At 42.3% G+C, this 26,468-nt stretch overlaps 1 protein-coding gene across 1 annotated transcript in view; it reads right to left on the bottom strand.

Moving 5' to 3' along the window:
• Positions 1 to 4,243: 4,243 nt before the first annotated feature.
• Positions 4,244 to 26,468, bottom strand: part of EXT1 (exostosin glycosyltransferase 1) — a 179,058-nt gene continuing 156,833 nt past the window's right edge. Inside the window, exons 4-12 of the mRNA XM_018074498.3 lie at positions 26,360 to 26,467; positions 22,590 to 22,709; positions 17,486 to 17,618; positions 16,005 to 16,123; positions 15,200 to 15,295; positions 12,198 to 12,287; positions 8,422 to 8,582; positions 7,250 to 7,421; positions 4,244 to 4,696 (exon numbers count right to left, since the gene is read on the bottom strand). Of these exons, the coding sequence (XP_017929987.2) occupies positions 4,511 to 4,696; positions 7,250 to 7,421; positions 8,422 to 8,582; positions 12,198 to 12,287; positions 15,200 to 15,295; positions 16,005 to 16,123; positions 17,486 to 17,618; positions 22,590 to 22,709; positions 26,360 to 26,467 (1,185 nt within the window). The 3' untranslated portion in view covers positions 4,244 to 4,510. The remainder of the gene's footprint in view (positions 4,697 to 7,249; positions 7,422 to 8,421; positions 8,583 to 12,197; positions 12,288 to 15,199; positions 15,296 to 16,004; positions 16,124 to 17,485; positions 17,619 to 22,589; positions 22,710 to 26,359; position 26,468) is intronic.

Genomic DNA, 26,468 nt, shown 5'->3' with positions numbered 1-26,468 from the left:
AGAGCTGCCTGGAAAAAAAAAAAAAAAGGAGCAGACCACCAATCCATCCTTTGCTGTAAGAGGATGTTTAACTGGAGGAATTAACAAATCGTTGTCAATTGATATAGACGTTATGACAAACACTGAGTAGTCTTTTAGTAAGGGGGGAGTCTGAAAGAGGAGGACAGCATTTTACATTGGGCATGTAAAGATTTTTAAAAAAACTACATCTAGCTGTTTCTTTCATTGCTTCAGTGTCAAATGATGACTTCCATTCTCCAAATAACATCTTTTGGTAAATGAGCTATTTTAAAAGGCGCCCACCGGCGAGAGATTAATTTCTTTGTCAAAATTGGCTCTAAAAGAGAAACTGCAATCTAAAATTGATCAAATCCATTGTTTTCCAATGGAAAAGATCAAAGCTCTTGATAGCCATGCATTAGCACACCAGTGTGTTCACTATGAAATTATTACAAAGCTTAAACATTCACATCTAGAAAAAGGTATGGTAATAATTAGGGGTTCTCACAAAATAGAAAGAGGGCAAGTAAAATCTTGTGCAGGTCCAAGGGACTGCAAGGAGTGCCAGGCACTTTCTATCTTGGAAGTTTGCCCCTATTTTTGTGTTGCATTTTTCTCATGAAACCTTCCTCCTGCAGTAGATCTTATTCAAATTATAACTGGGAAGGGTTTCTTTCTCTCTTTTTTTTTCCTTTAATAAATTCAATTAAAAATTAATCAGTTCTCCCAAATTCTAATCTCTACTTTTATTCTTTTTTAATGGCATGGATCTATTCACATTCATCCACCCATCTCACCCCTGATTAAATTAAGGTCAGCAACCTTTACAAAAGGCCACATGCGTAACACTCAGTCAAGTCATCAGGCATTCAAGTACCTGTAAAGTAAAGGCTAACATAGCCTGCTGTTAATGAAAAATAATAACAGAAAAAACCTACAAGGAGTGAACCTTGTTTCAGCACCATCTGAATTGGGAAGGGAATAAAAAAAGAATAAAGAACCATTAACTTGCACCTGGGACATGACAAAAGGGTGATTTCATTCACTAAGGAAACAACACAACTCTGCCTGACACAGCTACATGTGGGAGGCTCTGCCTGCTGTCCTAGGAGTGCTGGCCAAGAACAGACACATCGAGTGTAATAGAACAAGTCTCTAAGCTGGGTCTGCTTCCCCTGGGTCCCTGGGCAGTGGACACGGAGACCAGCGGCTGTTCTCGAGACTGGCCCTGAGGCACATTCTTTCCAGGCAAGACGACTATGCCCGGGTAACATACTGCAAAGAGAAACGCTCCTACCTATCCACATCCCTTCTAGAGCTAAGCCTTCCATTGTTACTTGTTTAATTAGCAATCTGTAAACAGAAGGGGCCTCGAATCACACTCAGAGTGAGCTTTAGCACAGTCTCTTTCAGCCGCCCCAAAAAGTGACGATAACAGAATGTGAAACAGCTTAAAAGCTTGGCCTGACTCAGTGCACTCCGAAAATGGTTAGTTACTCCCTTTCTAACTAAAACCTCAACCTGTGTGCCCCCAAATGGCATTAACTAAAACCCAAGCAGAATTGTAATTCTTGTTTTTGTAAGGTCCCCTCTTTTTCCTTTCCCTCTCCCTGGCCCCTCTTGCTGGCTATAGACCAGTGACTGCTTCCCAGAGCTGCAGATGCTCTTGTGGACATGGCTGCATGCCCACCTGCACACGGGACATGAACCCCGCCGACCTCATCCAGTGTTTGGCACATTCTCCAAAAAACGAATTTAAGAAGGTCTATTCCAGTCATCGAAAGAGCTAACTGACCTCCAAGAGGAAAAGCACCATGGGAGCCACTGAGCCATTCACTCTGGAAAATCAAACCACTGGATTTCACTTTCCTCCGCAGATCGGCAAACACAGACCTGAGAGCACCAGGAAGTGAGGTTCAGGTTCTTATGAGATGAGGGCAGCTAATTAGCAGCTCACTCTACACAGACTGGAGTATATCCTGCTCCCTTTCCCTCCCTGGCCCTGCCCACCTACTGCTGCCTCTTTATACTTCTCTCCACATACTGATTTAAATCTCTAAAATGGCATTAGAAAAATCCAATAAATCACTGGACAGTTTTCCATGAGTGTAGAGAGTTAAATGGGCTCACAGAAACATCTGGTGAAGGTGGCAGAAGGTATGAGGTGAGACTTCACGGCCAGGGACTGGGAGAGCAACAGAAGTGATGGGAAAAGTGGCACCTCTTCCTTTCAGCAGCATAAGTCACTAGCCGCAGTCTCACACATGTTTTGGCAGATTCCTTTAAAGATTTGGTTCAGATTTACAAGGGCATGTGGTGATAGGACAAGGGGTAATGGTTTTAAACTGAAAGAGGGCAGGTTTAGATCAGATATTAGGAAGAAATTATTTACTATGAGGGTAGTGAGGTACTGGAACAGGTTGCCCAGAGCAGCTGTAGATACCCCATCCCTGGAGGTGTTCAAGGTCAGGTTGGATGGGGCTCTGAGCAACCTGGTCTAGTGGAAGATGTCCCTGCTCGTGGCAGGGGGGTTGGAACTAAATGATCTTTAAGATCTCTTCCAACCCAAACCATTCAATGATTCTAACACAAAATGTCAGGAAGCTGATGTTCCTGCCCTAACTCGCTGTGCTCTGTTTAAATATTGCAATACATATGCAAAGCAAAGCACTCTCTGCAAGTCTTTACATGTCAAGTTGCATACAAACATTTAGCAATGTGCACTTTGCACTTTTAAAGCAACTTTCCATTTAGGGATTCTGATCTTAACAGCAACAGAAAGCATTTAAGCTTCACAGCATTCTCTCTACAACCAGCAGCTATTACTTTTACAAAGGTGGAAACTGAGGCATGCCCTGGTTATGGGAGATGCTTAAAGCTGCATATTAAATTGGTGCCTGAGCCTGAATGAAATTGGTGAAAATTCGGGTCCAACTACTCTTCATCCCTGCTACCAGATTGCCTGTTTACAAAGGAATGAGGTATAGAAAGGCTTGCTGGTCTTCTGAGCATCGGCACTAAAACCTCTTGCTGTGACTTTAACAGAGCTCTTGGGGGTAGTAATAGTTACAGAGCACCCCAAATGCACCCCATCAAAATGTTAAGTTCAAAACATTTTTAAAGTGCTTATTTTCTAATCAAATTGGAATGGCATCTTCCTGACCCAAATGACTGCTTCTGTTTTCATACTTCAATGTAAAGAAACAAATAAATAAGCAAAGAACTACAGAGAAATAAACAATTGGAATATTTCAATTTAAAAATACTTATATTTGAAATGCTAAAACCATTTTGGAGTGGGAGCAGCACTGGTATTTCAGGGACAGGTTTTTTGTGAGTTACCTTCCCCCAAGTACACCTGGGAGTACCCACTGCTGCCAGTAACCAGTGTCTGACCATACACTTTACTTCAGGTGTCAGACCTACAAGAGGGAATTTCTCCACATATTTGCACTTCCAAAAAACAAAAAAAAAAGAAAACAAAAAAAGAGAAGGAGAAGCCCATGCTTTGACTTCAAATAAACCAGTTTGTTACAGGCCAAATTCCTGCACTGCAAGCACTAACATGCCTTCTTGTTTTCTGTGAAAACCCCTTTTGCCCTCAGAAAAAAGCTACTTCTAGAAGTTTGGCTGCCACAGCCAAGTGGCACCACTGCCCCCAGCAGCAGGGACTTGCACAAGCTCTGGGTGTCCCACATGACCATGACAACAGCTGGCCGTGCTGACTGTCCCTGGGGTGCTCAGCCACCCACGGACAGGCACACTCCGGATGCACCTCTCCAACCACAATACACACACCCAGCACTACAGCCCTGCTGTGCACACGTGTCCCTTTGTTCCATGCAACTGATTTGCTCCTCCATAATAATGCTCCTCTCTCCCTTCAATGCAAGGCTGATGGCCTTTAAAAATGGGGTCCTCAACCAGAAGGATCTACCCTCTTGTCTGGTTCCTTGGGAGTTCTCCAGTTTTCCATGTGTCCAAAGGAGTTTAGCTGCAGTGGCTGCTACTGGCTTGGGGAAAACAGGCAAAAAACTAAAAAGTCAGCAGTAAATGAGAAATGTTAATACTTCGGTTATGTCCTGCTTGTGCTCAGTTTGTTTCTGAACCTGATGCATTTTGTCTCCGTGAGATTCCAGCGTTTAACTGTGCAGGGGAAAAGGAATGAAAATTGCATTGACAATCAAATGCACGAAAGAAAGAAATGGCAGCTCTGAAATATTCACAACCAACACAATTTTGATTAAAGAAAGAACTCTGTTTTTAATAGGGTTTTTTTTTTGATCATTAAAAAAGTTTAAACCTGCATAGCAATCATTTCAAAAATAATTATTTAATGTTCCATAATGAAACTGTACACGACCTAGTCTCAGCGACAGCAGCCTGCCGGGCGGTTCGGCGCAGTCCGGAGCAGCGCACCCCGGAGCCAGGACGCCGCGTGCGGGGTCGGGCGCTTGCTGTCGGCGGCACAGTCTGGCAGGGGGCGGCTCGGCCCCCTCAGCAGCGCTCCTCAGAGTCGTTCAATGTCTCGGTACTTCTTCCTCAGGATGGAGACCTGGTCTTTAAAGAGGACAGGGTCGAGCCTCATCTGCGAGTGGATCAGCGGCATATAGCCAAACCAGCTGGCGAAAGTGTTCATGCAGCTCTGCCGCTGGGCGAAATGGTCGGGGTCGGCCCAGCGCGAGGCCCGGGATGCCTGTGTGGAGAGGAGAGCAGAGATCAGACACTGGCCATGATACAACAGGATGGTGAGAAGGACAAGTGCCATGGGAAGGCTGACACCATGGTGCCAGGCCGTGCTGGGGCTCAGGAGCGTGTGGCTCTGCGGCGGCTAAAATCTGCTCAGGGGGTTCAAACAGGGGGAAGGACACCCTGCCCACTGCAGAGCCAGCAGTGGTGAGCCAGACACCCCCAACTTTCCAAAATGAGCAGAGGGCAGTGCAGCGTGATGACCAGAGTTCAAGCACGAGCCAGCCTGATGTGGAGCATGACATCCATGAGCAGCCCTTCCATAGTTCATCACACTCTATTTCACCTTATCTCTAACTCTTCTTTCTTTCAAACGCTCCAGTTATTTCAGAGATAGAACAAGTACTTAAAAACCACTAAGAAAGATAAGAAGGTCACTGTTTTTCAGCAGAGGTGCACACCCAAGCCCAGCCCAACAGCTGCCCATGGTCTTCAGCCATAGGAAGAAAACAATTATTACAGTTTCTCAGGGTCAAAACTGCATGTTTGCAGTCTAGATCTGCAGAAATTTATACAAAAGTAATTTCAACCAGCTTTTAAGCGAGTTCAGCAGAAGCTGGCATTACTCATGTGTGTAGACATCCTGCAGAGAAAAGCAGGATGCTTCCAGGAATCCCACTGGCCAAGGCCAGTGCATCAGACAATACTGTCTCACAGATAAAGAAAATTAACTGATGTTCCACACTACATCAAGCTAAACTCTGACCCAAGGAAAAGACCCAAGGTCTTTGACTGCATACATGCAAAATATTGTGGTCTGATTTTCCAAAGTTCAGGGCAGCTATAATCCTTGTGGAAATCCATTGAAACTCAGCAGCTCTAGAAAAAAAATGTCCTGACAGCTTTAAAGATGTTGTTATTCTTTATCTGTACCTAAAGAGCATTTATAAACATAATAAAACTATTATTTAAGATAAAGTATGAATGCTGAGAGCCTAAGAATTTTTTTGTGCCACTTCCCATGCATCTCTCTATAGCACTTATGGTTCCACTATAGTTTAAAAACAAATACAAATTCATAAAGTCAAAGGATGTAAATTAAAACATGAAGAAACAGATAAAGTCAAGGACTTGCCAAATGACTGTGGTATCAAACTTGATCTTTGTCCAAGGCCTGTCCAGTTTAGCTCAAGTGGTAGGTTATAATGTGCATTGATTACAGCCTCCTGATTATACCAAGCCACTAAAGAGCAAGTAAAAGCTTGTTGCTGGAGGATTATAGCAGACATTTTGGCCATTAACAGTGAATTTCCATACGACTATTAATCTCTGTCACAACACTGAGGTTATGTTAATTTTTTATTTGTCTTTCAAGGAATTATGAACATGGTCCATTACATTTCCCAAAGCTGCAGGAACAACTTGTCTTTAGGAGAGAGTTATAGTTCATGGCTGACTCGAGTCACCCACGCTGTAGGATGAAAAATGAGTGTTCAGGCTCTGTCAAACAGCCAAAGCACAGCCCTGTGGAGAGGTGAAGCTGAAATTGGAAGCAATAGGTACTTTCTGGATGGCACCTTCTTGTTTGCAGAAGGTCTCCTGGGCACCCAGATGAGTCAGAATTGCTGAATGCTACCTATACCTCAGGTGAAAGCGCAGTGACATACAGATAAGGGAGTTTACAAACTGTCATGGTCACTCCCCAGTCAAAGATCCAAGTAACGCTAATAGGAGGAAATGTGAGGGGAAAATAGAGGGCCCTTTATTTCTCCTGCCCCCTAGTAATCATGGCACTGTTTGCAATGAGAATCACAGACACCGTGGCACCACAGATGGGAGGCTGTTCAGGACTTGCAGGTTTTGCAGGACTTCCTATTCCTCCCATTGCTCTCACACAGGGTAGGAAGACAAGTGCCCCCAGGTTACCATGTATCCCTGTTACTAGAGGTATTTCCATTTCTGTAAAGACAGAGGGTTTATCCAGTAAATGGAAGAGGATCTAAAGCAAGCATTTCATGGTTGATAGTGAGTGATGGCATGGCTGTGGGACAAAATGTTCCTTGTCGGAAAACACCGCTTACATATCACAAATTACCTCTGTTGTGACAGTCCAATGTCAGTGCTTGAATCATATTATATAATTTAAAATAGCACAGGGACAGCCTGGTACATTATATTAATTAATAATAATAAAAAATAGAAAACCTTTCTAGAATTTACTTCTGCTTCTAGCATTCCATGGCTAGGTCTTAGGTCTAGAAAACTGAATTAGAAAACTAGAGTTTAGCTGAAATTCAGTCTCCACAATCATCAGGAGTTTGGAATCACAGTGTATAACACAAGAAAACTATGAAGAGAAGCAGCATCCACAGTAGATGTTTGCCATCTTTACCTTTTCTCTCATTATAATAAGCATATCCACACCCTATTTACAGTTCTGCTAAAATAAAAACTGCAAAAAAATTTAACAGAATTGTATCACTTTGTAAACCTAACTTAGAAGCAAACCCATTATATTATCAGTTCATCCCAATTGCTAAAATATGCTGTGAATACATACCTGTCCCATCATGGTTTCCTTATATTGTTTTTTCTGTGTTACTTTGATTGGAGGCAATTTTGTCACAGCTGACACCAAAAAATTCATTAGAATGTCCTCACAATTGGCCAGTTGGTCCACCATATTCTTTAGGCTGGCAGGCAGGTAATGAGTGTACAGGTAGTGATAATATCTGGAAACCAACAGCAGAGTTATTAATACAAGTCACTGGGCTTTCAGGTACCACAAGCTCCAGGAAATTTCTATCTCAGTTCAGACACAAGTTTTTCCAGCCAACTCCCAATACACCACATCCTTTTTTAGTCTTATCCTCCAACAAGAAGGGAAAACAAATCAGTTTCTCATCAAGTCAGTGTTCATGGAGAAACAGAACATACACCTTTTTGGTAACTGGGTTGAAAGAAACAATGCAGACCTAAGCATCAAGATAAAGGACAAGCAGGAAAGAGAGCCCCATATTGCTATAACGTGACAGACAACACTGATGAATTCATCCCCCACCTTTTCTTTCCAAACTGTTCCATTGGAAAGAACTCTAGTAAAGGTGGCCTACTGCTGCTCTTACTGTTGAAATTATTCTCCTTTGGGCCTACACTATCCCTTATGGCCTGTCTTCTCCTTTGTGGGGATGTAGATTAGATACTCCAAAATTTTCCGACTTTTTCCTATTATCTAGAGAGGACTTTGGTCTGATGAAGTCCTAACCACAGGGGGTTTCTCCAACAAGCTGCAATGTGCTGAACTGTGATGCGTCCACTGTACTTCATTTCTAGAGTAGCCAGAAGACTTTGCAGTCTGCAGCTGTCAGCCAACACATACCCAGAGCTGGTCTGGAAGTAACCTCCTTTCTGCTATGCTACAGGCCATTCAGCCAAGCATCTTAATGAATTCGGGAACTCTTTGAAGTGTGTAATTCCTGATGTTAAAAAGAGCAGTCCGACTGCCTCAAAACACAAGTGACTTCAAAGAGACCCAACAAGCGCAATAATGATTACCAGATCCCCAGAGCTAAACCAAGAACTTAAATTATTACCCCATAAAAAGTAGACTTATTATCTTTCCATTTTTGACCCCCCCCCGGAAGAATGTTCTTCACACCCCACCACCCCACCCCCTCTTTACTATTTTTTGTTTCATTCAGAAGGAGGACAGCAGATGCTCCGGGTTCTTACTTGTGGTAAATAGCAGCTCCTGTCAATACCATGGAATAGTCATTAGTCCATTTGGAGGTATACCCCCACCTCTCCTTAGTGTTGTCCCAGAAGTGACTGCGTGCAGGGTACCCTACAATCCTCTCTGGAAAGCTCTGCCAAACTGTAAAGGCAAAATCCACCTGTGGACAAAGGCACAGGCCAAATGAATACCGAAACTGTTTCAACAAATGTCAACAAAACAAAATATTACCTTGCCACTAATTCACAATTCAGAATCTTGGAACTGTTGCAAAACATTAATTCTATATATTCATCAGTAAATTAAACTGACTGCTTGACATTTTGCCCTATAATTATGCACATTTTAATGGTTCCTGTTAAAGGGAGTCTAGAGCATCACAGCATTACATTAACATTTTCAAACTTGCCCTTTACATATCAAACCTTTTCAAGTTACAAAAAGAATGGGTGTAGGTGCATGTATTTATACTTCGATGCAATACCAAGAGGTAACAGCCATGTGGGAAACTGAAACTTTTGCAGGTCTTTGTGCATCTCACCTACATTTCAGCACTGTTAACATGAAGCTTGGAAAATCAGGAGTCAAATACTTTAAATTGTAAAGGTGGCTTAGTGAGATTAAAACAGGTAGTCAGTGTGGAGTCCATTTATATCTTTCATCTGCTTTGAGCGTTCTGAAGACCACGCTGGTCACACTTTTAGGAGTGTCTACGTGATCGAAAAGGTTCAACATAATTGCTTAATAAAGAGAAAGATAAGATTCCCATTTAGTTAAATGGCATCAGGAGCCTAAACTTCAAGAAAAATGCTTGATACTGTATGAGCCACAAGAGGATGCCAAATGCTGCCAGTGGTGGTTTTCTATTACATTGTCTTGCCATAACAATTTTAATAACTCGAATCTCTGAGAACTGAGACGTGACAGGACACTGCTACTCCAACATCCCACCAAACAAACCCTGGTGATACTAGTAAAGGGATGACTGTGATAGTTTGCAAAAAGCTTGTCAGCATTATATTTGAAAAGAATTTGGTAACTGCAACGAAAAGTTGGTTGGCAGTCCCCCCACTTCAGCTTAGATTTGGAGCTCAAGCTAGAACAAAATTATTTTAAAATGAGTTAAAGATGATTCTAATTGTCCTAGTCAAACCCAAGAAAATGAGAGCTTTGCTTCTGCGCTGCACATTGGGTTGCTCCAGTACCAGAGGGACCTAAAACCTTGCTCAAAAATGTTTGAAAAGTCTTCCAGGAGAGCAGCCAAAGTCAAGGGTGTAGAGGTTAGATAAAAAATAGCTGCTCTGAGAACAGTCCCATTTCGTGTTGATTACTGTCAGACTTCTCACATTTACAAGTGTTTTTATGAAACAGAAGAGTCACACATGGACTGGAACACAAAGTTAGGGACTGGATATTTTCTTTAAAGTTGTTTCAAGGAATCTGAGGCCAACTAGAAAGACAATGTGCACAAACCACTTACCGTTGTGATAGTTCTGATCAATACCACATGAAAGAACTAGAGAGTTTTTTCCCCTATAAAGGCCTTTCCCATAAAACGTGACATCTGTTTTCTTTAGAGAAGTCTGAGAATCTCAAACTAAATAAATAATAAAGCTTCTGCACTCAGTGCCCTCTCTTGTGCTTTCAACTATCTGTCCTTGTACCAGGGAGACAGACTAAAGCAACCACCCTAAGAGTAAACTGCCTTTATTAAAAAAATCCCTCAGTTCTCATCCTATATAATTTCCAGCAGCATTGCCACTCTCAGCTGATCAGCAGGAAAATCCAGCCAAGCTGCCAGTCTCTTAAACCTCCGGATCACTGACCCGTGCTGATTTCAGATTACGACTCACGCACACATCCCTCTGCGCATGTGGAACAGCTCCCGTCACAGAGCAATTACGCACTGTTCCATTGTGGATGGAAAACCTTTACTACCCCAGGGCTGGACAGTCCAGAGGATGTGCCTGGTGACTGCTCCTTTCAATGAGAATGTGACTGTATTTGACCACATTCCTAAATTGCTTTCTCTGGACCTTGAAGCACCATGAGCAGCCATTTTCAAAGGAAATGTCACACCGCATTTGCATAAGCTGTACAGTGGGGGAAGTGAAGCAATGGAGGCCCACCAGCTCTTCATGGAGAGCCACCAAGGAGAGCTGCTGACCCTGGCACCCTGGCAGAGACACGCCAAAGCTGCAAGGTGGGTGTCGGCAAGAGCTGGCCAGCTGGTTCTGTCTGCAGCACAGGGGCCATGAGCTCATAGAGCAAACAGCCACTGCACAAACACACAGGATCAACTGCAAGTTGCTCACAGGAGGGAAGAACCACAAAGAAACATGTATGTTGTCTCACAACAACAAATATTTGCATTTCAGAATGTTTAGGGTAAAACACAGCCAAGAGGAATGAGGAACGCTATTTATTTACTTCATATGTGTTCCAGAAGCTTAAATGATTCCAAAGTTTGGATGACGAGTAAGTATCAGTTAAAACAAAACAAAGCCCCAAATCCTCATGAAATTCATCATGGAATTGCTGTAAATACACCCTCAGGGCAATGAAGTCCCTGAAAGGTCTTACCATGGTCCCCAAGGCAGCTGAGACCCTTCATCCTGAGCAACAACCTGCTCAGGAACTCCAGTCCTAGGATAAATGCCTTTTACTGGGCTGTGCAGGGCTTTGCACACAAGTGCTTTGGCAGCAGCCATATTCTTTCTTATCTAGCAGAAACTATCAAGGTGTAACCTTGGTACGAAATAGGTTCAATGTCAACTATTTCTTCCATTTGTGAAGCAAAAGAGGGTTACTGTGGCTCTTTCTGGAGCAGTCTAACCACAGCACAACATCCGCACAGAGAAGAAGAGCAGTTGCAATTTCATCAATTTAGAACAAATTCAGTAACATCACAGGGTATATAGCAGTGACTGAAGATTAATGTTACACATTTCTTCACTGATATATAAGTAGTGGTAGCATCTCCACCACTGACAAAAATGTATTTTTATAAAGGTGAAGCGAGGAGAGGGGAATGGCCATGAACATGGGGGAAAAAAGGGAAAACAAAAGAAAACCGAGTTTTTCAAGCTATTCCCTGGCCATCATTAATAATGTATTTCCCAAATATTGCACTCTATATAAACTGTCATCAGTTTCCCTTGTGGTTCTCAGGAAGAGGTTCTAGAAATCAATACTCATCCCAGTTGTAAAAATTGGTTTTCTACAGTATTTTTCTTTTCGTAGTGCTATCTTGCTCTTGGCACAAACATTCAAGGACCTAAACTAGCAAAGATCTCCAATTTTATGGGCCGACACAATGGTGAAAGAACATTCCTCAGTGAAATCCTGCATTAGGGTGGCACTGCTGTCTTTTAGAGTGATAGCAGTCCCCTGCTGCTGACAACCCTTCCTTCTCCACCTACACCCTACTGATAATGTAGGGAGGGGGGAAAGCTACCCCAATCAGAAAAGTGAGAACAGAATATTAAAGCTGACTGCTCTTGGCTGCCTACACCCGCCTGCAGCTATGTTACTAAAATAATAAAGAACGGAAGAACCATATGCTAATGATGAGCCAATTAACCAGGGCGAAAAGCTCCTCTGATGGCAGGCAGTGGCAGCATTGCTGAAACAAGTGCAACACGTTAAATTTGAGGAGTGTGGCAGGAAATCTTATAACATTTACTCACTGGCAAAGCCCAGAGAAGAGCATATCTGCTGTGCTCAGGCTGAGCCCAGGAGCCAAGCAGTCTCCCAGCATGACAGAGACCCTTACCTCAGTGGTTGAAAGCACGGTGTCCTCATCCAGGCTTAGCACTGCATCTGTCACTATGTTGTCGTAGGGCAGGAAGCGACTGCTCATAACCTGTGAATATCCAAGGCAGGAAGGGGAGAAAATAAAAATCACTACTCAGTTCCAAGGTAAATACTCCATTTTATTCCTCACTCTTATTTCCTCTTGTCTGAGGTACATGGCATATTTCTGTCTGATGGAAAGGACTTTTCAGCTCAGGAGTGAAAGAGTGTCATTTTTTCACCCCAGCAGTCAGCCTACACCTTCTGTCTGAGGAGTAATTTCCGAAAAGACCTCCCTCTTTGGAGCGGGGTGCTTTCCTTTTGTGAGAAACTGCAATGGTCCATACTGAGAATTAGATGTACCTACAGCTTCTTTGGAGAGGACATTTTCCCTGGTAGCTAAGACTGTCCCTCACTGAGAAGGACTTTGCAGCATTCATAAGGCTACGCAGCTGGGAAACCAAGTAGCCCAGACTGTGTGTGAAGGATGTTACAGTACCAGGATGGTGCAACATTCCCTGTCAAAAAAGGAGAACATGCTATAGAACACATGTATCGAGTTTTATTTGCATCAAGAATTATATAGGTGTTGTAGCTTTTTAAAAAGTTGCATTCTAAGTGATCCTCCAGTACCTGAAGGGAGCCCACAAGAAAGATGGAGTGACAGGACAAGGAGGAATGGCTTCAAACCGACAGAGAGTAAGTTTAGGTTAGATATTAAGAAAAAATCTTTACTGTGAGGGTAGTGAGGCACTGAAACAGGTTGCCCAGAGAAGCTGTAGATGCCCCATCCCTGGAAGTGTTCATGGCCAGGCTGGATGGAGCTCTGAGCAACCTGGTCTAGTGTGAGAGGTGTCCCTGCCCATGGCAGGCAGGTTGGCACTAGATGATCTTTAAGGTCCTCTCCAACCCAAACCATTCTATACATATAAAACCTATATGCAGTATAAGCTTTGGAAAGATATGGTAGCATGGTCCTCAAAGTAACAGGAAATAGATGGGAAAGCTGGATCAAAAAGATAATAGTAAGAAATTAAAATCTACATGGTTTCTTTAGCAGACTAATTAGCACCTTTGGAAAGCTGATGTAACAAGGACACAACATGATTTTTTTCCCCTCATTTGCTAGGAAAAATAGTCTGGCTAGTCACTAGACTTCTTTTCCTATTCATTAAGCCAAAAAACACTACGAAAGTCAAGACCAGTAAGAGGAAATCACTATATGGAAACAGAGACATGGAGGAGTTTTACACATCTCTCATAATGGACATTGTCAGTTCTGCATCCCCTGCAACATGTTTGGGAGCAAGTCTTCAGAATCTATGCCTTGATTCAGAGAAAGCTCTCTCCATAATCAGGATGTTCATAATGTCTATCTGGAGAGTATCTCTTCATTGCTACAATGGCCTTGTTCTGGGGAGGCGGTGGCTGGTACGAGATCTGGCTGAGGTTGATGGTTTTGCTTTGCTTACACTAAGGCAAAGCAGAGCAAACAGCCGGCAGGAGACCTGCATTCTCACCTCTGATCTTTTACAGACCATGTGAAATTGTCAAATAGTACAGCAGTCGGGACTAGCCATGTATTTGTTTCATAGCTAAAGCTACCTTTTGTAAAATGGGTGTGATAGTATCTCTTGATTTCATGGGGAAGAGTTAAGGTTAGGTAAAGGCAGACCTCTGCGATCACCCGCACGGAGTAATGTGCCTGCCAGTATGTTTCAGTTAAGTCTGGAGATGAAAAGCAGTTCCTTTATGAAACCTTTAAATTGCACTGCTCTGGCTCTACAAGCTTTGTCCAAACAAACAGCTTTCCACGCATGAAGCCATTTGGCATACGTTGGGATATTAGAGGGAAGAGACTGTCCAGTATAAACACACCTTTGTGTACTCAGGAGACTCACTTGGAATCTAAACAGTGCCTGGGGCCAATTTCTACAAACACTGTAGAACTGGTCAGAGATTTTCTCCTCTATCTCACATCTGCAAGTTTTACAAAAAGAAAATAAAAAAAAAAAACAGAACAATCAAAAGCTCAGAAATCACCATAGCCTTTCTTGGCCCTGCAGCAACTCTCCTGATACTGTTTACATGGCTAGCTAAGGTGAGAGCCTTTAGCTGCCAACTTTGCAGGGCTCTCTCTCTCCCCTTGTTAAGGTGACAGGGGGAAAAGACCAAAGAGAGGATTATAAATTCAAAATAGGATTGTACAGCCAAAGCAACTTAAAGTTTCCTTTGCCAATGCAGAGCTCAAGAGCCAGCTGACAGCGACTGCAGAGGGGACCAGCCCAAATCTGTTTCAGAGTCTCGAGGCAAGTCTTGCTTCTCTCATTGTAAAGGAATAATCCACATCAGTGTGGATTTTAAAAACCCATTCTTTTCCCATCTGATGCTGTCTGTTTTGACTTTGTGAAAGTACAAACAAATGTGTGTTGCACAGCAAGAGATGATGTGGTGATTTTGCTCCCACACCTGTCCCATGTCCCTTGTCCCTTCCTTTTTTTTTGATGGTAAGACCCCATCACTGGCATCAGTACCCCACAAGACCATAAGAAAAGGCACTTTTCAAAGGCTAGTTCTCATCTTTTCCTCTGCTTTTGAGTTCACAGCTGACCCCCAAGTCTTGCATCTGACTGCTCAGACTCAATGCTGAAGCTGCATCACTACCTTCGTGCACTTGCAGAGAGGCAGAAATCTCCACAGATGGGATCAGCACTACCTACTCTCGGGACCACATTTCAAAACTGGGTCCCATCTGTGAATCTCAGATTCAAGGCATTAATTGCCATGATGATGACTTCTGTGAGCACAGGGCTCATGCATGAAACACAAATCTGTGACCAAGCTGGTACAAAAGGCTAAGGAATAGAAAGGAGCTGTCACATAGTTGGGAACTACGAAGCTTTCACCAAAGCAGTCAGAAAAATAAATTCTTATCTCATCGGAGAATATAGGCAGCATTTTACTGTGCTTCCCTCCACCTACCTTGCTCTCTCCTTCGATAACTATGACAGGCACAGAAGTGGCAGGCCAGCGGTGTTTGGCTGGGAGAGGTTTATCACAATTCCATAAAACAATAATCTGAAAGAGAGTATTGGACCATGATCAGAGACCTTTGTGGCAATGCAGTCCAAACACTAAGGTCCCAGATCTCCAGACAGACATGTTAAATTCAAATCAGGAATTTCAAAATCAAAAACAATGGTACAAATATGTACAAAAGTAACGCTTCCTACAGTAATTTCACCCAACCTGATTACTTACAATATACATCCTCTCAGGCAAATATAGACCAGACAGGAACTTGGGAAGTCTTTGTCTCGGCCAGGTCATACGGATGTCACTGATTTATTTTGGCTCTCTTAAAAGGCAAAACCACTTGTGACACTCCACTGCAAGAGGGTGCTCCTACTGAACTCCCCAGGGTTTCTTTTAGAGAAGCCAAAATCCTGGCACTGATAAGTCTAAGAGCCACAGCAGGAGGAAGGAAGATCACACAGCAGCTCTTGAGGCACAGACATCCTTTTGCAGCTTGCAGCACATACAATGTTGATCTTTAAAGTGCAGTCATTATTTTACCTGTCTCATGTAACAAAAGGGTTTAATTACTATCTCTATTCCACTCCCATTATACTCAGAACTTTTGTTTCCCATGCATGTAGGTCACAGATAGCAGAAATCTCGGAGGAAAGAAACATCAGAATTGAAACAGGGCTGAATCACCAGGCTCTTCATTCCTGGTAGGGTGGGTTTTCTCTGTTGGGACTGACAGCCAAACAGTGCTGCTTACCTGTGCACAGTACTGGGACTTGGCTACAGCAACCAGGAGTTTCAGCACAGGCTGAGATTGGGAAACCAGGGGAGTTACTGCATGGATAACGGCAGTGAATGTGGAAAGAGGCTTCAGACCTGAAGTGAAGAGATACATACGTGTTCAGTAAAGACAAAACCGCCCCAGTTAGTACAGATTAAAGGACTCCAGAGATGGAAAAAACAATGTGCACTTAATGTAAACCTTGCCATGTTTCTTTAGGCCATGTTCCTTCATCTCAGATACTAGGATACCAGATGAGGAGATCACACTTCCTGTTAACTCCCACACCCTCTGAAATACCTGACTCCAAGACACTTACTGCCTTTTCTTACTCACTATTTCCAGAGATGTCCTGCAATCTCTTTCTTCCATCCAGTTTGTCCCACAGATAATACTGACATCTAGTTTGTTCAGTCAAATGTCCTTCTTGACACAGGCTCTGTTTTACTGCCTGGCTCTGGATGCTCAGTGTTTTCTACAGAATATCTCCATAACTTCCAGAAGCTTGTTCAGTTTCCTCAGTTCCATTACAGTCTCTGACAGATTTTTGCTCTTTCTGGGTTGATTCCCCTCCACATGCATCATCGATTACCTCCTGAGCTGATAATTCTGCTTGCCTTCCATTCTGATATTTTTGTCTCACTGTGATTTCCTTTTCTGCCTGAAATAACAGATCCCACTGGTGTCTATCCTTCATTAACGCTCTCAACCTCATCTAAATTCATCTGTGAGGGGTCACAGTCATTTTTCATCAAAATTATCACAGAAACCTTCTTCCCCCCTTTTGTTAAAATTTTGTTAAATTCACAGTAACTGTGAATTTTTAGTAGGTGAGCAGTACAGATCCACAGAAGTGGGATGGCACAGGCTGAGCCAAAAGTAGCAGCAGTCTGGTAAGCAGGATCACTTCAGCCTTTCAGCCTGTAGGCACATTTGCCTGCAGAACTCATTGTTCAAGCTCTGCTCCAGGAAAAAGCCATGAACCTAAGCCCTATTCATTCCTTCTAGTGGGATCCATATGAAGACATGTCATATGGAGAATAAATCCATACCAACTGTGCACTCCAATAACAAGTGTCATGGGTAAATTACCACTTTTCCAATTTGCCAAGCACGAATAAACAAAGAAAGGAAAAAGCTACTCCTCTTATGTCCCCTCAGGCCATGAATGCATCAGCAACTCAGGCATTCATTACCAGCAACTGAAAAGTATGAAGGGACATAGATTTTAAAAAAAAAAAAATCTTTGCAAGGGAGAGACATATGATGCATGTTGATGAGTCAGAGACATTCCAGTCTACAGTAGGCAGGGAAGAAGGACTGAGACAGGATAAACGAAAGGCACCATTAACTATAAACAAATGGCAAGTCACTTGGCACATGCTACTCAAAGACTAAATTTCAAATTTCCACTAGAAATTCCAAATGCTACTACATTATAGCAAGGATTCACTCACCAAGATTAGCATAGTAGTAAGGAAAGTCTCCCAGATATGAGGAATACTGTGGCAGTACAAATAACCCTCCAGGATGTTTGTTCCATATTAAGCTGTTACGTGATATGTGCTTAAATATTCTGTCCTGAATAATCTGGAAAACAAGAGAAGTAATAATTTTTAAATAGACTATCATAGTCACTAGTAGAAGCTTCAGGGACTCCAGTTGACTAGAATCATCACCCATTTTGCAAAAAGCTGAGGCACACAAATTACTAGACATTCTTCCTTGATCTCTCTTAAAAGAACTCAAAACCGGAACACTCTTGACACCACTTCAGCAGCTCAGGCTGTGTGCCATAGGTTTCAGAACATCTCATTAGTCTCTGTGGACGTGGGGACCACGCAATTTATAGCATTTTATATTTCAAGTCAAATATTTTGTCTATTAAGAGTATCTTAGCAGTTGTAAGCCTGATTAGTTCATTGTCAGTTTTACTACCCAGAACTCACAGATGATAATTATTTGAAGATGGCATTACACAGCTAGGTATTATTTGGAGATAATGAGAGCATTCAAAACCACAAAGACTTGCAGCAAATCAGGCAGCACTAATTATAAGGTTTTGCTTAATTATAAAGGGATATTAGCATTCAGATACATTGCTGATTCCACGTCTCAGTTCTGCAATAGTTCCTTGTTGGATGAAGCAGAAAAAGATCTTTTGGCAACTACTGTCTGTCTCTGTAGAGGGCCACAAACATAGATTCCTAGGCTTTTAAGGTCAGAACAGATTGCTAGATCATCTACTTCATCATCTAGAATACCACAAGCCAAAAAAAAAAAAAGTACAAGGCCATACAATTCATACAATTAATATGTATTTATGAAACTAATTACAGTTGCTTCACATCAGATGTCTGATTGCAAGAACCAGAGTGGTTCTTACACTGATGGGAATTTTTTTAAACTTTTTGCAAAGAGATAACAAGATTCAGTGGTGGGAAGCTATAACAGAACAAGTTCAGCCTCCACATGAGTGCAACTTTTTAAGTGCAGTAGGCTCTTGAGCCACATGTTCTTACAGATTTGCCTTCCCTCAGAGCATAAGAAGCTGCCAGGTCTGGACATGGGACACTGCAAAGGGCCAGGAGGTGGTGAAGAATGAATTTTCTCCCAGGCTGGCTAAGGAATGCCTTGCCTTCTTCTGCAGCTCGTCTTCCGTGATGTCCCAATGTTTCACTTAACTGGCAGTTTATGCAGTGCACAGGGCTCAAGTGCCAAGAACATGTTGGTCGCTTAACCTAACATGTCTGGCCTTAACATAGGCGTATCTGGGTGAAATTTCATGTGTCTGAAGCTGGAGTGAAGTGTAAGAAAACCAAAAGCAAGCAAAAAGACTCACCACAAACAACAAAAAAGCAGCTGCTGGAGTCTAACCAAGCTCAAAACTCTGTAAGCTGCTGAGTTCAGGGACATTTGGTCAATACAGAACATGAATAAGTGTTGCCACAAGCAGTGGTTTTCCTGGAATTTTTGATTGCCATGACAAGAAAAGATTAAAACACCAGTTACATTGTGCTAGACAATCCACTGCTGGTGGTAATATACGTACTGCTAAACTGGGGCAGATGTTGAGTGCATGCTTGTCTGAATTTTGCCTACAGCCAATTACCATAGCTAATATGCAGTAATTCACTCACATGAGTGAGTTAATTTAACTTTTTTCTTTTTTTTTTGAATAACAGACTTAGGACTGTAGTTTCATCACTGACAAGAATGTACCTGAATATTTCTGTTTGGTAAGTTAGGTATATCAGTTGTCAGATCTCCCACATGGCAGTGGGGAGAGGAAAAACCACAGACAATGACTGCTGTTTGCCCATCTGCAAGTTATGCCACTAAACAAAGACAGAACCTAGAAAGTACATATTTTTGAGTGTTTACCACAAAGCCTAAACACTACAGCTCCTCCCTCTTGCTTTCTCAGAACTGGGGCACAGTCAGATCAGGAGAAGTCTGTGAATTTACATGGTCAGGAGGTTTTCACAGACAGTAGAGTTTTCCACTAGCTGGTAGCCAACAAGGCTGCAGGGGAAACACATGGCTCCTGTTCAGTGCTGCCTCAGTGCGCCTGAAGCCAGCACAGCTCCAAGGGGGAGCAGGGCCCCAGTGCCATGGAGCACACACAGCCTGCAGTGCATGTGAGGCACACAAACCTCTCCAATGTGGTCCTGCTCCAGGCTCAGGAGCTGGCCTTGATGGTTCATCACAGTTAACAAACAGATCACTAATTTATCATTCTCCTGATCCATAAGAAACCTGTCTGTCAGGATAGAGAGGACAAAAGACAACTTGGCAGAAAGAGAAAAGTGTAAAAAAGGATAACATGGAGGACCAAGGAATTAAAATATAGAGTATACAGTGTTGCACATGTTGCAGAGAAGACAGCAACTACATGGTTTCTCCAATGATGAGGCATGACAGGAAGTTTAATAAGTGAAGAAAGGGGTTAGGATCTCTGGCAAGATCTCCCTTTTCTTTTTGGAATGCACTAACAGTCCAATATTTTTGTCTCCCTCATCCTCACACTTCAAAAAGTTCACATATTGCCTTAATCATAGCTGCTTTTCGAAGTGTCCCAGCCAAGCATCCAATATTTCTTGTCTGTACTTTGTGCTGTCTCTTTCCACTCCTCTTCCTGAGCCGAGGGCTGAGCACACTGTGCATGGATGCAGGGATGTTTTGGGTTTGCTTTTGGAGAAGACCAGGCTGAAAAAGTGCAGACACCCTGGAGCATGGACGGTGTCTGCAGCAACACAGCACTCCCACTCACCAGCCTGCAATAGACACTCGTGAGTATCGTTTCCTATCCCACACCATGTCCAAGGCACTGGGCAGTTCCTCTGTGACTGCAATAGGGGGTTGCTGGCCAAATTATTCAAACCTCTTGTTTTGGACTATGAGCTCTTTGGCTTAGGCCACCAAATGTTGTGAGAAGATCAAGGGCCTTAAAATGTGACTTAAGGTTTCCACAGGTATGCATGATAAAGGACTGTGATGTCCTTGCAGACATCTGAGTTGATGAAGATTTTTTCTGTGCTGATATCCTCAGACATGGACATACACTGGCACTGCAGTTAGCAGGCAAGTGATTATTCAGATGATATCTAGAATCATCAGAGCACTCTGACACAACAGTGTCAGAGAGAAGATGGACCACATCTACCAGAAAAAAATAATCCTGCTAGGAATTTACTTCCAGACATCAGATTTTAAGAAGACGATATACTGCTTGCAGGTTTCAGACACCAAAAACTGCTCTCAACTCTTTTACTCCTTTCCTAGGGAAAGTTAACTCAGGACTTTACTTAGGCAAGTTGAAATGTGAAATTAATATCTGTTCATAAGAACAGAGTCCCTTTTAGCTGTCTCAAGAAACTGAGAGTCCCGAATTAAAAAACAATCAAAAAAATCTCAAACCAAAACTACACTTGCAAACAAATGAAAAAGCCCTGAACATAACTTCAAGACCAGGCATACATTAATTGGTTTCATTAAACTAAACATTTCAGGAAGCCTTTCAGGAAGTTTTTTGTCTTTTAGTTTTTGCACTCTGAGCAGAATCTCCAGCTTGCTGGTTACCCATCTGCTTCAGCTTTACAGGTTTTGCTGCCCCTTGGAGTCACGCAGCCACATGGGCCAATGGGTTCCAAAGCGGCACTAAAGACACATCTGTGAGCGCTGGAACTTGATTCAATGCACACCAAGGCTGTGGGGGCTGCAGGTTACGCCCCCTTGAGACCAGCCCCAGTACAGGCAGGGGAAGGGCAATGGGGAGAGCAGTGTGCCCCTGTCCTTTTAGCAATCCCTAACGATAACAGAGCGATGCAGGGAAGGGGCAGACGATGTGTGAGGCACCTGATGGTCCCTGGGAGCACTTCTGTAAGGGCTAATTAGACTGCAAGCTATGGCACACGGTCCTCGGCTTTGTGAGTGTGATCCTGGTGTGGGCTGTGATAATTATCACCACCTCATCAGTGGCTTATGAAGAGTTTGAGGATGCAGAGCAGTTCCCAACAGGCAGCACAGATGAAGACATGCTCTTCTGAGGGTGAGGGAGCATTGTGAGGACAGCTATGCCAGGGCCTCTGCAAATGTTCCCTGGCTGCTTTTCTTCACTGGCACAGAAAAACCTAAGGGACTGTCTTGCAGCAGCTGGAGATAGATCAGCCATGGGCAACCTGTACTGCAGACAGAAGCACTCATTTGCAGTTTTCAGGGGAAAGTAGGCACAGTGGGAAATGTGGAGCTTTACAACTGTGCATTACAACTGTGCATTACAACTGTGCACAAAGATGGATGGTATTGCAGAAGCATTAGCATAAGACGAGTGCATTTGCCCCTACAAAGTGAATCTTTTTCAGTGGTAGAAGTGTGTCAGAAATTTATGTGAAAAATTGGAAAACAATTAGAAAAGAAACCTGCATTTGAAATTGCAGCCTAGGCCCTACTTCTAAAGAGCCTTTCATCTTTCCTCTGCCTCTGAATTCAGAAAGGATTCTCTCCACATTTGAGATCATCTGTCTCCCCCTCTAATAGCAGTCTAATTATGATTATTTATTAATAATTTATAAGGATGATCAGGCCTTTCCTTTATCCTGCGTGTGAAGATAAGACCCAGCATTTACAAGCCCCCCTTTTTCCTTGAGCCAGACCAATAGCCCCATCACAAGGCATCAAAATGTTAAGGAATGGTCAAGGAGGAGCTCCATGGTAATATTTTTTCCAAAATGAATTCCAGAAGGGTTTCTTAAGAAATACATTCACTACCAATGACAAGGATAGTGATTCATAAGCCATAAAGCCTTGCTAAGTCAAGATCACACATGACAACTTTTCCATGTGTTGGGTAGCTCCCATTTTTCACTGTGTCAGTTTTCTAATGTGGATTCCGATAATGAAGAAAGTATTTCCTTAGGGGGGAAAACTCATCAAGATGCCGAGCTTTTTTCCCAGTGACATGTCATGAAAACCAAGGTCTGACACCAGCTGAGGACAGAAGCAGCTGGACAGGTACAGAAATCTCACTGCTTAGCAAGGTCCCAGATAATTTTTACTCACCTCTAGTGTAGTCAATACAATCTTCTCAACTGAAGAAAAATAAGCCTCCCACAAGAACTGTGTCTGCTGTCTAAGTGCTAGGATTTTATCCTGATGGATAGACCTGATTGTAGAAGGAATCTGTAACACAAGATGCAATATAGTCAGAAGCTTTAGAAACAACACAATCTCATCAAATTAATATGCTGCTGACAAGTCCTCTCCTCTATTAGTGAGCTGCACAGCTTCAGCACTCCTGTCCAACAGAGATGTGTGTCGACAGTTAAAGGCTTGATGTAAAATGAATGAGACACAACCCTTTATAACCTCTGGCATTGAATATATGATTTTTCTTTTTAAATCTGCTTTCTTTTAGTTTTTGGCTGTTTTATGGTAAAAAGCTGCCCCCCCGCAGCGTTGTGGTGTGGCACAGTAAGGAGCTCCTCCATACACTCCTCATGCTTTTAATCCCACGAAGCTCTTTGTGGACTAGTATTTTAACAACCTAGTACCTGCAGGTCTTGAGAGTTCAACAATAATCCCCACATTCAAAGTATATTAAAGGGATCTGGAATTGCATTTACCACAGCATGGCAACGCTACGTGCTGTAAAGAAAACATAGCAACATCTCAAGTAAGACTCCACTTTTTGGGAGCCTGTGGATCAAACTGCATTTTACTAATTACCGAAGGTGGAAAGAATAACATCTTCCACAACACCTGTTATTCACAAGGGAAAACAGTGCTTATTTTTCCCCCCTTTCCATTAAATCCACATATTAATTGTGGTATAAATTGCCTTACAAATAAACCCCAAATTGTCTTTCTGCAGTGCTTTTCCTTTAAAAAATGTAACTGCTCACTAGATGAGAAGGCAAGGGCTTTATGTCTACATCCTTCCCTATCCCCACGTCCTTCTTCCACACTGGAGTGAAACTAATGTACATACATGCCATGCTTTAACTTAGGACTTTAACCAAGGCCTCCAGTACCCCACTTGGACAACACAAACTGACATTACCAAGGGAATTTCACTACAATTGGCTACTCACAGCAGCAAAAAGGCATAGAGGAAATGTTGCTGATTTGTGTTCATTTTTTCTAGCAATGAAGAGTTGTGCTTTTACACCTACATTTTTTTTGATTTCTAAATGGAATCATAGATTTGTTTAGGTTGGAAAAAACCTCTAAGATCATCAAGTCCCACCGTTAAAATAGACCATCTTTTTCTCAGACACTCATTTTTCATAAATCTTTTACCTGAGTCATTAGCTGTAAAAGCATATACCTGGGTTGTGTGTTGGTTCTTGTGTATCCCAGCTTATTCTGAAGTTTGCCTGCAACCCACCACATCCTATTCTTTCCCACATTTTGCTTATTCCTAAAATATTCTGAGATGTGGAAGTGATCACTATTTGCTTTCACATGTTCTTGAATCAAATGATTTCACATGAAACCTTTTTCCTGAAGAAAATTTGATATTTTAAGAATTTATATGTAAAAAATTTTCACAAGAATCAGCAAATTCTTTACTGCAGAGTTTGTAACCAGGTATGGACACTTTGTTCATGGCTCCATTGGGTGCAATGTTAGATGAAACATCTTTGCTCTCTCAGCCCTTCAACTATTAGATGACCATCTTAGAGACACTGCTAATGCAATACAGCTTATGAGAGACTTAGCACTGCAGCAAGCTGGAGCAGAAGAAAAAGGTCAGATTGTTGAATATGCTACTTTACATTCCTTTGCTACCGACCCTTTAAGTAAAATATAGGTCTTTAGGTAAAATATTCCCTGCAAAACTAGTATGGAAGACAGAAGTTGGAAACATGTTTTTCTAAGTGATCACATCACTGTTTGTGATGTGTCCCAATAAGTAGAGGGATAATGAACATTACCTGTACTGGCCGCATAGATGTGTATTAACCATACCCAGGAACATTATCAGCAGCAAAGACAAGATTAACGTCACTTCAGAGTGGCACTACAGCATTTTTTCAATAAACTTAAAATTTCATTGCAATATGTGCAACCTTGGGTCTGTGTGTGTATGTGTGTAAGCAACAAACAAAATCAATACTCATTCCCAACTATACCTTTTGAAAGGGAAGGCTGCTCAGACTGTGAAGGTTACTGCAAGAAGTTATGATTTTACACACCACACCACGTTTGTGAGTGCCAGCAAACACGGTGTCAAGGTTAAAAAAGGCCTTGGTGTGGGCTCTGTTACAACAGCTGGAAAGAAAAATCAGAGCTCCTATTTTAACTGCATTTGCCTATTAGTTTTAATCTACTTGTCCAGAAAGACAGGTGGGCAAAATGATGTATTAATACTAATCTGGCATGATTACACTGGAATTATTAGAACCTTAATAAAAGGTCATTTCAGCAATGAGTAGGGGGGAGGGAAAAACCACCCTGCACAAATAAATGCAGAAAGGCTGGATTAAGCTCTCCCAGCACTATGATGAGGAGAATATGCAAATAAAAACATCCGAGTTGCTCTCAAACAGGAAATGAAAAACTGTAACATAACAAAAACATTTCCCAGAGCAGACATTCAGGCCCTCTGCCAGCTCTTTAAAAACACTGTTAATAACGGTGCAGTAGTTGTTCAGTATGGAAGCAGCTGTGAAGTGAACGAATGGCATGTTACCGGAAAGCACGAAGATCAGAAAATTATTATTATTTAGAGACATAATTTTGCTCAGAAAAATGTGCTGTCCACAGAAGCAAAAATCAAATGGCCCTTTTATATTTGTAGCTTGTATCACATTAAATAGAATAAGTAACACTTTGCAAGGCTTGCAAGGCCAGTTCTTCACAAATATTTACTTCCTGAGACAAGTTAAGAGGCATGAATCGAGATTTTCAAAGATACTTTGTTTTGGGGGTGCCACCTTTGAGGGCTTCTCTCTGTGGATGACACTAAACTCAATGATAAATAAAACTCTTAGTGGCTATTTAGTGGTTATTCAGTGGTTATTCCAGATCTTGTGGTACTCAGCTTCATGCTGGGTAATGGAGATTTATCAAATGCTACTTTGGGGAAAACAGTTTTTCAAGAACTTCTCCTAACATCAACTTCTCCACATACCTTACAGAAAATATATATATATATATATATATATATATACACACTATAAAACCCACTAAGGTAGCTGAAAAAAATAAACCTAGTGAATTTAAAACCAAAGTAGATGTTGAAGGGAGCAGGGAATGTGTAACTTCTCAGCCCACTTTTGTTCTATGATCTCAAGATTAATGATAAGTGACATGAACACTGCTTCAGAAAGCAATGTTCCACACATCAGAACAGGGACAGATGCAACTTCCCACCAAACTGTTGCGTGATAATTCCTGCCTGAGAAAATATCTGCTTTCCTGAGGATTCCCAGTGCTGTGGGACACCTGAGGATAAACTATTTCTGAAGGACTGGAGCAGAACCCTCCCTGAATCATTCTGTCTTTCATCACAGCACCTGGGACCAGGACAGCTCTGTCTCAGATTGGCATCCGAGTGCTCCACACCAGAAGAGATTTCATGCTCTTTGCAAAAATAAAAGTTTAGGAGTGCTTTTAAGAGTGTGGCCTGGTGTCTGCAATGACCTTCAGGTCAAAAAATGAATGATGTCATATTAAATGAGTTCACAGCCCGGTGTGACACAGACAATCCCTTCATGATAAAAATTCCTTTATAGCCCTGACCTTTTGGATTCATCTTCCCTGTCCATTTAGATGGTGGCAGCAATAATCACCTGATCTGCTGAAGGCCGTGGTCTTTTCCTTACCTGTAATAACAATCTCTCATCGCCTATGATGGCAGCTTGGTTCCAATCAATCACTTCTGAGAACGGCAACTCCCATCCATTGCTGAGCATGACTGGGACACAGGCGGCC

The sequence above is a fragment of the Manacus vitellinus genome, unplaced genomic scaffold (genome assembly GCF_001715985.3).
Source record: "Manacus vitellinus isolate BGI_N305 unplaced genomic scaffold, ASM171598v3 scaffold_1_pilon, whole genome shotgun sequence".
In the NCBI taxonomy this organism is placed as follows: Eukaryota; Metazoa; Chordata; class Aves; order Passeriformes; family Pipridae; genus Manacus; species Manacus vitellinus.
The sequence above is the reverse complement of the archived record's forward strand: the minus strand, read 5'-3'. Positions and strand labels throughout refer to the sequence as shown.